Source organism: Thermobia domestica, chromosome 3 (assembly GCF_964235325.1).
Source record: "Thermobia domestica chromosome 3, izTheDome1.hap1.1, whole genome shotgun sequence".
NCBI classification, from domain to species: domain Eukaryota; kingdom Metazoa; phylum Arthropoda; class Insecta; order Zygentoma; family Lepismatidae; genus Thermobia; species Thermobia domestica.
In genome coordinates, this window is record NC_137456.1 from 341,989,058 (window position 1) to 342,002,598 (window position 13,541).

The 13,541-nt window shown below is 37.0% G+C and overlaps 2 protein-coding genes across 9 annotated transcripts in view; one reads left to right on the forward strand and one right to left on the reverse strand.

The window, feature by feature from the left end:
• Positions 1–13,541, forward strand: part of Eip74EF (Ecdysone-induced protein E74) — an 876,410-nt gene that overhangs the window by 253,583 nt on the left and 609,286 nt on the right. The gene's annotated exons all lie outside the window — the stretch shown is intronic.
• The window catches only part of Lsm11 (U6 snRNA-associated Sm-like protein LSm11), a 91,726-nt gene that overhangs the window by 13,852 nt on the left and 64,333 nt on the right, over positions 1–13,541 (reverse strand). Inside the window, exon 4 of the mRNA XM_081752848.1 lies at positions 5,656–5,797. Coding sequence (XP_081608974.1) covers positions 5,656–5,797 — 142 coding nt within the window. The remainder of the gene's footprint in view (positions 1–5,655; positions 5,798–13,541) is intronic.

A 13,541-nucleotide genomic window follows, 5' to 3' on the forward strand; every position in this document is an offset into this window, starting at 1 on the left:
ACTAATTTAACCCTGATTGGTAGTCCATTGTTAGCACGTATGTTTTAGGTCCACAAGGTCCCGACTTTGTCTTCCGCCAGGATAGCATCGAACAAACCATAGTGATTCAGATTCTTTTTTAAACTGTACAAGATCACCAGGTGGAACAAGTGCATCAGTTCTATGATTTAGGGACTAAAATCATCATCATCATCATAGGTATTCTGCCATTATTGGCAGGGAACTGAGAAGCTTCTGTGCTCCACCGTCTTCCGTTAACCTCTTCGTTTATACGTACGATTTTTCTGTTTTGATATCTTCCATTAATTGTAGTCTCCTTGGCCCTTTCCCTCTCTTTCCTACCACCATACTCTCTAAGGCGTCCCTTTTTAGCCAATGTCCCAACCAGTTTCTCTTTCTTCTCTTAATAATATTTAAAATTGCTTTTTTCTTCCCCACCATATTTAAAACCCTCTCATTCCTTTTCCGCTCAACCCAGCTAATTCTCTCCAGTCTTCTCCATACCCACATTTCAAAAGTTTTTTAGTCGCTTTTAATCGCTTTTGCGTAATGTCAATGTTGCTGACCTATACAGCACAATACTCCACACGAACCACTTTATGAGTCTTTTTTTCAACTCTTTATTCAAGGTCCCACAAAATAGTATTTTCTTTCTCCTGAGGATTAGTTTCGGCATTCCTATTCTTACTTTTATTTTACGTTTACACTTCATATCATCACTAATAATACTACCTAGATATCGAAAACTAGTCACAAGTTTTATTTTCTTCTCTCCTGCTTCTATATTTAGCACCGACCCCTTCGTTCCAATCACCATGGCTTTTGCATCCCATATTCTTCACAGCCCTTCCTCAAATTTTTCTAAGGAGTTTTAATAATAATCAGTAATAGGTGCAAACAAGATATAAAATCCAGAACAGCTCAATCGAAGAAGGCATTAAGAAAAATAAAAGCTTTTGACCAGAAATATCGGCATTAGAATTGAAGAAAATGTTAATGAAAGAATATGTATGGATAGGAGGCATGGACTCGAGAAGGAAAACAGATAATGGAAAATGCTTGAAGAAGAAAAGAAGATGGCTGGGCATATTATGATATATGGAGGAATCACCTTGTTATCTATGGAGGGAATGGCAGAAGGAACAGTACCTAGGGGAAGGCCGGAGTCGAAATGTAGGGACTAAATAAAGATAAATATTACAAGATGTGTGGAAGAAAAAGTACAAGGAAATGAAATCTGACTCAGTATAGGGAAGAGTGAAAAGCCATATCAAATAATAATAGAAAATATAGGGAAGGAAAAGTGTATGGAAATGAAAAGGATAAGGAAGATCGGAAAGCTGCGTCAACCAATAATAGATATAGGGAAATGGAAATGAAGTTTGGCTCAGCATAGGGAAGAGTGGAAAGCTGTGTTAAACAATAAGAGAAGATGTAGGGAAGAAAAAGTATATGTAAATAAAATAAAAAATCTGGCTCGGGATACTGAAGAGTGGAAAGCTGTTCACAAACCAATTCGAGAGGTCGCTGGCCACAAAAAGAATAACACTTGTTTATTTAAAATGTAACTGGTGGCGAAATAAATAGTAAATGAAATTACTATCCAGCAGTAATTCAAAGAACTGGAGTCCACTTTAAACGTCGAACGGAATTATTTTTTTTTATTTATATAAAAAAAACTTCCGGACACAGTGAATTTCACCTGAAATCACTGACAATGAATAATATTAAGAATAATGGAAAAAGAAATCGGCCACGGAGTATATTAAACGATACCATTCTGACATTCGTCTGATAAAACTGATGGAAAACTTCAGTCAAGAAGTTCGATCACCAGATTCGAACCCCTGATCTCCTGTTTACAAAACAAGAACGCTACCGGTTTTTAAGAAGATGTAGGGAAGAACGGGAAGTTCGGCCCAAAAGGGATTCTTTCCTTTTTCTTGTTTTTTTTTTTTCAATCAGCTTTATATTATATTCTATGTAATGCAATCCAACAAGGACACGAACACCGAAACTTCAAGCACAATTAAATACGCTCATGCTCTTCAATGGGACTCTATGTATTGTGTCTAGTGATTTGGAGACGAACGCCTCACAGATTTGATAGTAATAGATCTGATAGATAAATCGATTAGTATTACAATAGATAAACTTGATTGCTAACTAAACCACCTGTCTTCTCGCTTCCCTAATCTGTATTAGATCAAGAAAACTGAGATAATAGTTGAAGATATTCAAAAGAAGGAGAGAGAGAGAGAGAGAGAGATGAAGAGTTCACTGAACCAGGAAGCGTAATCCGATCATTTTGTGGCAGTGTTTAGATTCGAACCCGGAACGGTGGAAGTAAAAGGGGGAGGGGTAGAAAAGGGGAATAAAAGTGAAAGTTGTCGTCCTCCGTGAGAGTAAGCAATCTTGGAGACAAATCTCGAAGCCTCTGCTAGGGAATAACCATTAATAGTAATAATAATAAAAATAATAAAGAGACGACAGAAAAAGGAAAATAATTTTCCACTTATGTCGTCGCTCTTCTTCCCAGTTCCCTTCCCCCTCCTCTTGTTTCTGCTAACACTGATTGCACTTTGAGATCATTGAGAACGGAAGCGATTTGTCTGTGAATGCATCGGAAACGTCATCAACGTTGTCTTGTCTTATGCAATAACAACAGTATGGGGACACACATATTTTTCTTGCAGTATCTGCTACTACTCAAGATGGACAATATACATACACTGTAAAAATACTGCCTCTATTCAGCAAAATACGAAATCACAAAATCGAGTACTTGATCAGAAAAAAAATACGTCCTATTCAACTACAGGGTGTTTCAAAAATCTAGAAAACAAGCTAATGCCTGTCACTGCTTATTAAGGCATTTGTCAGGGTTGCAAACTTAGTGCTTTTCCCATTAACTCTGGTGGTTTTTGGTTTTCTATATTATAACAATAAAATTGACTACGTTTATGACTTAATAACTCTTGAAATAAACACCTGACCGATCTCGATCAAATTTTCAACATAGATCAGGTTCGGACTTGGATTCGTTTCTATCATTTCACTTTGACGGTGCAACTTAGAGGCGGGGGAGGGAGGAGATACTTAAAAATGATCGAAAATAACCGATATTAGCGTCGAATGCATAGTTTTCGGGGTCACTGAGACGAACAGTGACACTTCCGATGTCGATTAAATCCAAATTCAGCCATTTATGTCCAAAATGAAATGTATTTTTCCCATGAGAACAGATATTCTTATTTACTTCTATTTATTATTATTATTATTATTATTATTATTATTATTATTATTATAGATGTTACAACTTCTTGAAAGCAAGAAAGGTGTCTTCACACATTCAACACTGCACTCTAGTGGACAGACAGTGAACCTCCTCCTGTATTTTGGCGCACTTCCCCTCCCTGTCCAAAAGAATCCGTTGTTTCGGAAGCAGTGAATCTGGTTTTTCCTTTATGTCGGCGGGAGGGCGATAGCAGGTAGCAAGCAAGATGTCCCAGAATGTTGCACACTGTTCAACTCCTTGCAAGATGGAAAAAAAAAATGTTTTATGACCCTTTCAAGACTGTGTACATGGTGAAATATGGTTGGGTTTCAAGATTTTTTTTTAATGACAGCTACAAGTTCTTCTAACGTGGCAATCCATCTTAATGTGTTTAATGTTTGCCCACTCCGAATCAATTCCGGGACCATGCCACAAAGGCGTACATGCTAGCCACCCAGACCAGTGGGGAATGCTACGGCTGTTGTAAATTTAACAAAATACGTAAAGGAAAACATAAAACACAAACAGAAAACGAGTGAGGTTTAGATTTCCCATAATACCAATACAGAGACTAATACAAATTGTAATACTCGGGCAAAATAGTGTGAAAGCTTTTTCAGCCCAACCATGTCGAGTGAGGTTTTCCCCACTCACATCAGGCAAATGTCGGGATGGTACCTAACATATATGTCCCAGGCCGCTTCCTTCCTTTTCCTCGCATAGTGTGCTCGACGAGGGACGTCATCTTTCATATACGTGACGGGCAAACATGGCCCGATGCCGAAAGCCCAGAAATCTAACTTCTAAACCTAATATACCCGGTAATGACTTTCGATTTCAGAACTCCTATCTTCTGGTCTGAGCACCATAACTCACCATACACTAATTGTAATATTTAATTTGCTTTACGTATTTTGAGATAAAGGCTTACGTAAGGAAATACGATTAACGGAAATAAATTTCAATATAGTGATTAGCGAACAATGATGTTCACCATAAGGTATTCTAGTGAATTTTAAGCCCTGATCTGATGGAAACATTTTCATGACCTTGTGGTAATACTGGCCGTTGTTGTTCGAAGATACTTTGATCACTTGATTCTAAGGAATTGGATACGTGCTGGGAAAAGATTGTCGAGTGGTTTTCGCGAATTTAAGATCGAATTACAGCGCGTGTAAATAGCGTCCCAACACAATATGTAATCGTAATCAACGTTAAGAAAGGTTTATACTAACATACTGAATGTAACTGAAGATGGCAATCAATCCAACCAAATTCGATGTATTTGGGTTGAGAATCCATTAGTGAATAAAAATGGGGTAACATTTTATCTTCCCGGTAATTTTATTATCTTGTATTCGCTACCCTATTGTTAAGGCACTTTTTAAGTCTTAAAATTAGCGTTACCACGAGGTGAGAAAATGAGATGATCAAAACATTTTAAGTTCGATATGAGCCAAGAAACATTACCATTCTCGTTTTCGAACGAGAATCTCGTGAGCAACACTACTTAAAATCAATTGGTGCTAGTACTATATTTTGAATTACTACGGTGAATTTGGTGTTAACATTGATTAAGGAACATGAGTGGTTTTATCTTTCTTCTTAATTAATGCTTATTATTTAATAGTTATCCCTGTATAGCATAGGGCCGCGGTGGCTCAGTTGTAGAGTGTTAACCTCTGGTGCATGGGGTCCTTGGTTCGATCTCAGCTCGCGCCAAGTGAACTTCGTGGTGGACAAACACCGTGAGTGTGTTTTCTCGGGGTTCTTCCATTCCCCCCCACACACACTTTCTTCATTCAACCATTTCATTCATTTCTAATCATCATCGTTCCTTTAGCCTAGCCGACATAAGCGTGGAACGTAAAACTTAGAGATTTCATTTCATTTTTATTTTCCATTTATCTATTGGAAATTTTAAGAACTGACAAAATTGCTTCTTTTTCATTATTTTTATTCCATTCATGTTTTGGAAACGTACTATATTCTCACCATAATGCTTATTCCAGAACGTAACATATCCCCATATTTGCTTCAAATATAATCGTCACAGAGTGTGTTGTACAGAAAATAATATTGCAATTATCATACCGTGGAGAAGTGATATCACTATTTCATTCCATAAACCTAACGGAGATGCTTAATGAAATGTTTACCTTTAGTGGAACTCTGGAAGAAGGTGGAGACGAAGTTCCTTTTCCTTGCTGGACCGTGACGGATGCTGAGAGAAAGGAAGATTCATACCGGCTCAGCGTGGGCTTTGGCAAATACCTATAAATTTACACATGTACAAGAAAAAACCTTCGTGTCTAAGGATCGGAATCCTACCATAATAAACCGGGCAGAGGTCTTTATTGCCGATGTGGCCCACTTACCCAAAGCAACGGGTACTTTCTTCTTCTTTTTGCGTTGGAAGCACTCCTCAACATCGCTCAAAGCCAGGTTCCAGTGTTTATCAAACGCTTCGACGAAGGCAGTGCAATAGCCGCGGACGCCACACATATTTCTTATCCACACCTACAAAATAAAAAACAAATGACAATGAGTCGAAGGGTATGTCGGCAATGAAGTATTACCTGTAAAAAAAATGTAATGTTGTTATATGGAGACTTACAACGTCATTTTCTGATGACTATACGCTACAACGTGCAAATGAAGTATAAAGCATGGAAGAACAACTAATGTATAGTGTCTGAATATAATACTAAACATCCTCACATGGTCAACAATATCTTCAACAACAGTGCTACAACTCGATACAGTCACTCTTGCTGGTCTATGGCAAGCGCGTGTGCCTGTGATGTACGTCGTTCCGGGTTCGATTCCCAGTGAGAGAGCACAAAAATTTAATTTTACAACCATTCAATTTCATTACTTATCCGTTTCCTTTAGCCCAAAGGGCATAATCGTGGGATGTTAAACTAAAAAAAAAGACAGTACACTAATCAATCACTACACACTAGGGATGGGCATGAGACAAGATTTGTGGCTGTCTCGTCTCGAAAATGTACTGTAAAAGTGATGTCTCGACTCGAAAAATGTATATTTCACTATTGGAAGAGCCGTGTCTCGACTCGAATTTTGTCAGGAAAATCCTGTCTCGACTCGTCTCGTGCGCATCCCTACTACACGCACACGGAACTTGTATTTAGAGCAGGACTTCTTCATATTGATCTTCTACCGTTTGGCCCTAACCAATTATAAGATTTGTGTCCGCCATTTTAGGCGAAATAAGAATATCTGTTTTGCCTAATCCTCATTTCCCCTAAAATAGTGGACAAGAAAAAAACCTATATTGTGGTAATAAATAGTTACAACGAAATTCCGTGAACTTTTTGACTCCTTCCCGTGTATATATATATATATATATATATATATATATATATATATATATATATATATATATATATATATTCTTAAGTTTTCTCCAGTTTTCTTAAGAGTTTTTTTTTTGTTGTTGTCTGCCATTTTATGCATACAACAAGAATCCTTATTTTGCCTAAAATGGCAGACACATTATCTTATCATTTATGCGTCATAACTAGGAGATAATTGGTTAGGCGAAACGAGAATTAGATAAACCGATGCTTCCTATTTGAGCCACAAATTTTCCAAACTGAATATCGAAAATTTTAATAAATGAATGTACAGTAAAAATTGATTCAAATATTTAACATTGATATAGTATCTAATCACGAAATTTTGTTTAGGATGTTCTTATTTTGTTGGGTGTAGAATATCAACTGTACATTTCGGCATTAGGAGGAAATATACATACAGTATAAAACTTTCATATATATAAAAAAATATACATATAAAAATGAGAGATTACATTTACACGGTAGTAGCATCTCAGCATCTTTTTTCCTTGCGTCAGAGACCATGCTACTGAAAGGGAAAGAGGTGAAAGAAACCATGCAAGCAAGAAAAAACAAATTAATTTTTCAGGTAGCTTTCTTTTCTTTTCCTTTTTTTAATAAAGAAAGAAACAAATTTCACTTTCTACAAAAATTCATTTGGTCAATACCACATGATTGTCTAGTATCGTATTCATTTCAGCCAACAGTACATATTACACCGACTATAATTTTAAATATCGTACTGATTTGAGCCAAGTAAACATTGTTTTATAATAATGGTACCCATTTCAATCAAAGGTAAATCTTTAACCAAAGGTCATTTTCTAATATTGTATCCATTTCAACCAAAGGTAAATCTTTAACCAAAGACCATTTTCTAATATCGTACCCATTTTAACCAAAGGTAAATCTTTAACCAAAGACCATTTTCTAATATCGTACCCATTTTAACCAAAGGTAAATCTTTAACCAAAGACCATTTTCCAATATCGTACCCATTTTAACCGAAGGTAAATCTTTAACCGAAGACCATTTTCTAATATCGTACCCACTTCAACCAAAGATCATTTTCTAATATTGTGCCCATTTCAACCAAAGATCATTTCCTAATATCGTATTCATTTCAGCCAAGTGTATAACACTAACCAAACATGAGAACGAGTAGTGAAGTGTAAAGTTACATATGTTAATACGTAGAAGAAGTACGGATATGTGAATACTGAGGTTGGCAAAGAGAAACACAGCTTTTCTTTAACATGATCGACCACACAAGTACATCTATTTCTTCCATAATTTAAGAAATATAATTTTTAGTGTTAATGTTCAGATATTTTATTACAAGCGTTTCTTTCGTGCACATCACCCGACATCTAGGCCTTGAGACGGATGCATACATAATAAGTAGAATTTTAAATAAGTCTATAATTAAACTAAAATACCATAGTAAAATAAAACGTATAATTATATATCACTTATACATCCAAGGACGTAACAAGCATTAAAAATGCATCAGGATGTTTTATACGATTTCCCAGCGATCTTTTGCACCTTTGCAGTTAAATGCAACGCCTCTTCCTTTATGAAATGAAATCTTATAAGTTTTACGTCAAACGAATAAGCTGGCTAAGCTAAAGGAGACAGTGATGATGAGAATGAATGAAATCATTGTCACAGGTATTCTGCCATTATTGGCAGGTCCCTTACTGCAACTGAGAAGCTTCCATGTTCCACGGTCTTCCGCTAACCTCTTCGTCTTTACGTTCAATGTTTCTGTTTTGACATCGTCCATTAATACTAGTCTCCTTCGCCCCCTCCCTCTCTTTCCTGCCACCATACCCTCTAGCACGTCCCTCATAATACAGTTCCTTCATAGACAATGTCCCAACCGTTTCTCTTCCTCTTCTTAATGATATCTAAAATTCTTCTTTCCCCCACCATTTCTAACACCCTCTCATTCGTTTTCTGCTCGGCCCAGCTAATTCTATCCATTCTTCTCCACACCCACATTTCGAAAGCTTCCAGTCCATGTTTCTGACCCATACAATACAGTAGTCCACACGAAATATTTTTATGAGTCTTCTCAACTCTTTATTCAAGGTCCCACAAAATAGTATTTTCTTTCTCCTAAAGGCTTCTTTAGCCATTTCTATCCTTGCTTTTATTTCACGTTCACATTTCATATAATTACTAATAATATTATCTAAGTATCGAGAACTAGTCACCTGTTCTATTTTCTCCCCTCCTACTTCTATATTTAACACTGACCCAGTGGTGTATTTAGGGGGGCTTCCGGGCTTAAGCCTGCCCCCCCCCCCGAAATCTTACTTACTATAGTCAAGTATATAAAATATCTTGCAGAATTTTCACATTTTCAGGCAAAGCCACCACCGAAAATTAGCAAAGCCCCTCCCGAAACAAAATCGTACATACGTCACTGCACTGACCTCTTCGTTCCAATCACCATGGCCTTTATCTTTCTAACATTTATTTTCATTCCATATTCTTCTAAGCCCTTTCTCAAAAAAAAGTGGGAGAAAACCCCTAGAAAACCCACGCAGACGGCGCGCGCTAATGAAAGTGGAAGCTTGACCGTTCGAATCGCATATTAAGCTGTAGGTCTAAGTCTCATAGATTCTCGGTGTCCGAAAAGTAACTTTAAAACACCATCTAGACATGGATCAGTAACTGTCCTTTGTGTCCGTGGAAATCACTGTTATCATGTCGTATTGATGTCGCACAGTGTCGCATTGTTGCAGAAGAGTGAACAACAGCACTTCTAACAGAGATGTGGCTGATTGTTGGCGAGATGAAACAAAAGGTCTAATACAAAAATAATGTTTGTACAATTGTCGATTTCTGCTAACGGGTTAACCGTAACTGAGGGAGAGGGTTTTGGGAGCGAAAGTAGAACATGGCCACGTGAAGAGGTCACGGTGCATTCCACTTCCGGTTCAGTGAAGCGTCACGAGGTACCTAGTTACCCTAACCTTTTCATGCCCTTTCCCTAATTTATTTTGTTGTCTCTGTTTCATTATCTTTTTACCTGAGCTGTTAAAAAAAATTAACACTATTAACACCAAATAAAAATATTTAAAATATCACCCTATGCCTAAAAGCTTCGAAGCCATCAATTCCTTGGGTAAGACTGAAACTAAAAAGGAAACATGTGTTCGACTAACTTCCATTCCTAATCATGAAACAATGAATATTTTCTGCATTTGTAAGATTTAGAAATAAGTCACTTGCACGACGGCTATTGGACAACATACACAAGATGAAAATATTTCATAGAATTACCGTACAAATTGTGCTAAAGTTATTATACTTTGGAAGTTTTTCTCAACCTATTTTAATTCACGATCTTCCTTTTTTTTCACATTCTCTCGCCAGCGACCCCTATTAGTAATTTTCGTATTGTTTACAGTTATTGGGTCTATATGTGTGTGTAACCCCTATGTAGGAAGTTGACAAGAGCTCTTTCGTGGCTAAGCGCTTAGCGTACACGCTTTTGGCGTGGGAGACTCGGGTTCGATTCCCGGCGGGAGCTCATGTGGTTCGGATTTCAGTAGCTCTCATCTCATATAGTTTCACTACTGAAAGGGACGTAAAACTCAAAATCAAGTCAATTCAAGGAAGTTTGACAAAAAGTACGAAAATAAAAATGTCTATGAAAACACGAAACTCAAAATAATCTTAAGAATATATTTTTACGCTGCTGTTGTTACATTTATGTAACAAATAAGTACTAAAATAGGGAAAGAAATGACAAAGAAGAGAATGCAATTGGAAGGGGAGCTCAATAAGGATGTTCTCTCTCGTTAACATTATTTAATATCTATTTAGACGAGAGAGTGAAAATAGAGCCTATATACTGAAGATGGTATTTTGGCAAGAGGCAGAAGGGGTGGAATAATTAGGTGTATACGGTTTACAGAAAATATGGCGCTTGTTGCGGAATCTGAAAACGAAACCAATAAAATGTTAGAAAACTTAAAGAAGGGGTGTGAAGAATACGGGATGAAAATGAATTTGATAATATTTTTCATATTTTGATGCTCAATATTTTTTCCTATTAAATATTTCAGTACCTTGATTTTCGATATTCTTTCACTATTTTGAGCTCCTCCGTGGCTAAGCGGTTAGCGTACACGCCTTTGGCGTGGGAGTCCCGGGTTCGATTCCCGGCGGGAGCTCATGTGGTTCGGATTCCACGTTAATCAGTAGGTCCACGTCTCATATAGCCTCGCTGCTGAACGGGACGTTAAACTCAAAATCAACTCAACTCAACTCTTTCACTATTTTTTTTTTTTTTTTGATATTCGATATTCAATGTTTCTTTGTTAAAGTTCAGCATCGAGGCTATACGAGACGTGGACGTCCAGTTTACGGTGGAAAAAGAACCACCATAATGCGTTCGATTCTTTTACTGATGTCCTACCGGGAATCGAATCCAAGACCAGCAGGAAGAGGTCGATATTCAATACTTTTTTTTTTTTTTTTTTTTTGTAGACGAAGTAACATATTTCAATTTTTTAAACATTAGATACTAAATATTTCAATGTTTTTCGATATTTTGATATATTCAATATTTTTTATAATATTATATGTCGGCATATGATATTTTTGCTATGTCGATTGTTTCGATTTATTACCGATATTAATTTTCGTCATGTAAATCTAGTTTCGGTCAGGCGTATGTGGAACCATTTGTGTTATTTACCTACACAAGAGCGCAATAATAATAATAATAATAATAATAATAATAATAATAATAATAATAATAATAATAATAATAATAATAATAATAATAATAATAATAATAATATGGTGTGTCTCTTTTCCACCTCCATCTCCACTGACATGATTATCTATTTTTCGCAGTGACTAAGGACGGATTTTCCCCAGCTATTTTCTTCTTCATTTCATTTTTAACACGTTAGCATCTTGAGCAGGAAAAAGTGAAAGTGCCATTTACGCGACAAAAAACAGTCTGAAGAAAGTAAAACAAAAAAAGAAAAAAATGGTGAAGTTTGCTTCCTAACAACTTTGGCTGGTTAATAAGACTTACTTTTAACGTCCAACGTGAGGTGATGATCAAAGACTTAGCCATGGAATGATGTCACCTCTCTCTTCCCATCTTTATCACATTGCTGCCATATTATCCCATTATGCGCGCATTTCGTTTCTCATTTGTCTTTCACCATTCGATTTCTATCACGAGAGGTCTCTATTAATGCGAAAGTGTAATTATAATAATATGATCAGGAATTGAGCATTGTGTATATTAATAATAATAATAATATTCTGTAGTACACAAAAATGAGGAAATGAAGTGCCTACGAAAAACAATAGCCAAGTGCCCAATTGAAGAAACGACAAGCGTAGCGGAGTCACAGAATTAAAAGTCAAATATTAGTTCCGCCATTTTGTGATGTGTGCTTGTCACTCGCCATAATATTGTTTCGTATTTTCTCAAAGAGGAAGTTCCTCAAGCACTTTCTATGCAACTGCATGGACTTACAAGAGGAAATAGTTATTAACAAATTCAATGCTGTTTGTAATACAAAAACGTGTAAATTTATGAGAAACGCTATCTTGGAATGTTATATACAACTCCGCCTAAGAGATTTGTAACGTTCCTTATAGAAAAATAAGGGACACAATGGGAATTCCTAATAATAAACAAAAACGTCTCAGTGCGTCACGCTAATATATGTCGTTACGTGCGCTGCCTTCTTCACGTGATGTTACTACGAAGTCCTTGATTAGGTATTAATTTCTGGGCTTTCAGCATCTATGGCCATGTTAACCCATCACTAGGATTAGGATTAGGAATTAGATTTCTGGGCTTTCGGCGTCTATGGCCATGTTAGCCCATCACTAGGATTAGGATTAGGAATTAGATTTCTGGACTTTCGGCGTCTATTGCCATGCTAGCCCATCACTAGCATTAGAATTAGGAATTAGATTTCTGGACTTTCGGCATCTATGGCCATGTTAACCCATCACTAGGATTAGGATTAGGGATTAGATTTCTGGGCTTTCGGCGTCTATGGCCATGTTAGCCCATCACTAGGATTAGGATTAGGAATTAGATTTCTGGGCTTTTGGCATCTATGGCCATGTTAGCCCATCACTAGAATTAGGAATTAGATTTCTGGGCTTTCGGCATCTATGGCCATGTTAGCCCATCACTAGGATTAGGATTAGGAATTAGATTTCTGGGCTTTCGGCATCTATGGCCATGTTAGCTCGTCACGTATAAGAGATGACGTCCTTCGGCACTCACATTGCCCGGGGAATTGGGAAAAAAGGAAGTAGCCTGGAACCATTAGGTAAAGTACTATTTAGGCATTTGTCTAGTATGGATGAGAAAACTCAGGATAGCTGGCCTGAAAAAAGCTTTCACATTTTTCAACCGAGAATCGAAACCGGGACCGCTTGCATTAAAAACGAGAGTGTTAGCGACTACGCTACGCGGGAGACGGCGAAGTCCTTTAATAGCTACATTAAAAATATGCTATGGAGTTTGGGATGCATGATGGACCAACTAAAAAATAAATTAAATTAAATATTCCACGTTTATGCCCTTTATGTCAAGAGAGACGATGATGAAGGCAAGTGATAATGGAAGAATTGGTAGAATGAAAAAGTAGAAGGAAATGGGAGAACCGAGAAAATCCACGGATATGATTTTGTCCAGCATAAACTTACTTGGGGAAGAGGTACGGGCCCGGTAGATCTCCCTGGATGTACTCTTGTCTTGCATGATGGTTTGTGCCCCCATTAAATGCAACAGATCGATGCCTCGCCGTTAATCGGATTCTACGTGAATAAATGTCCTTTTTCATAACCTCGTTGATGAATTCATAACCTACCGCAAAATCAATCAATCAATAGTA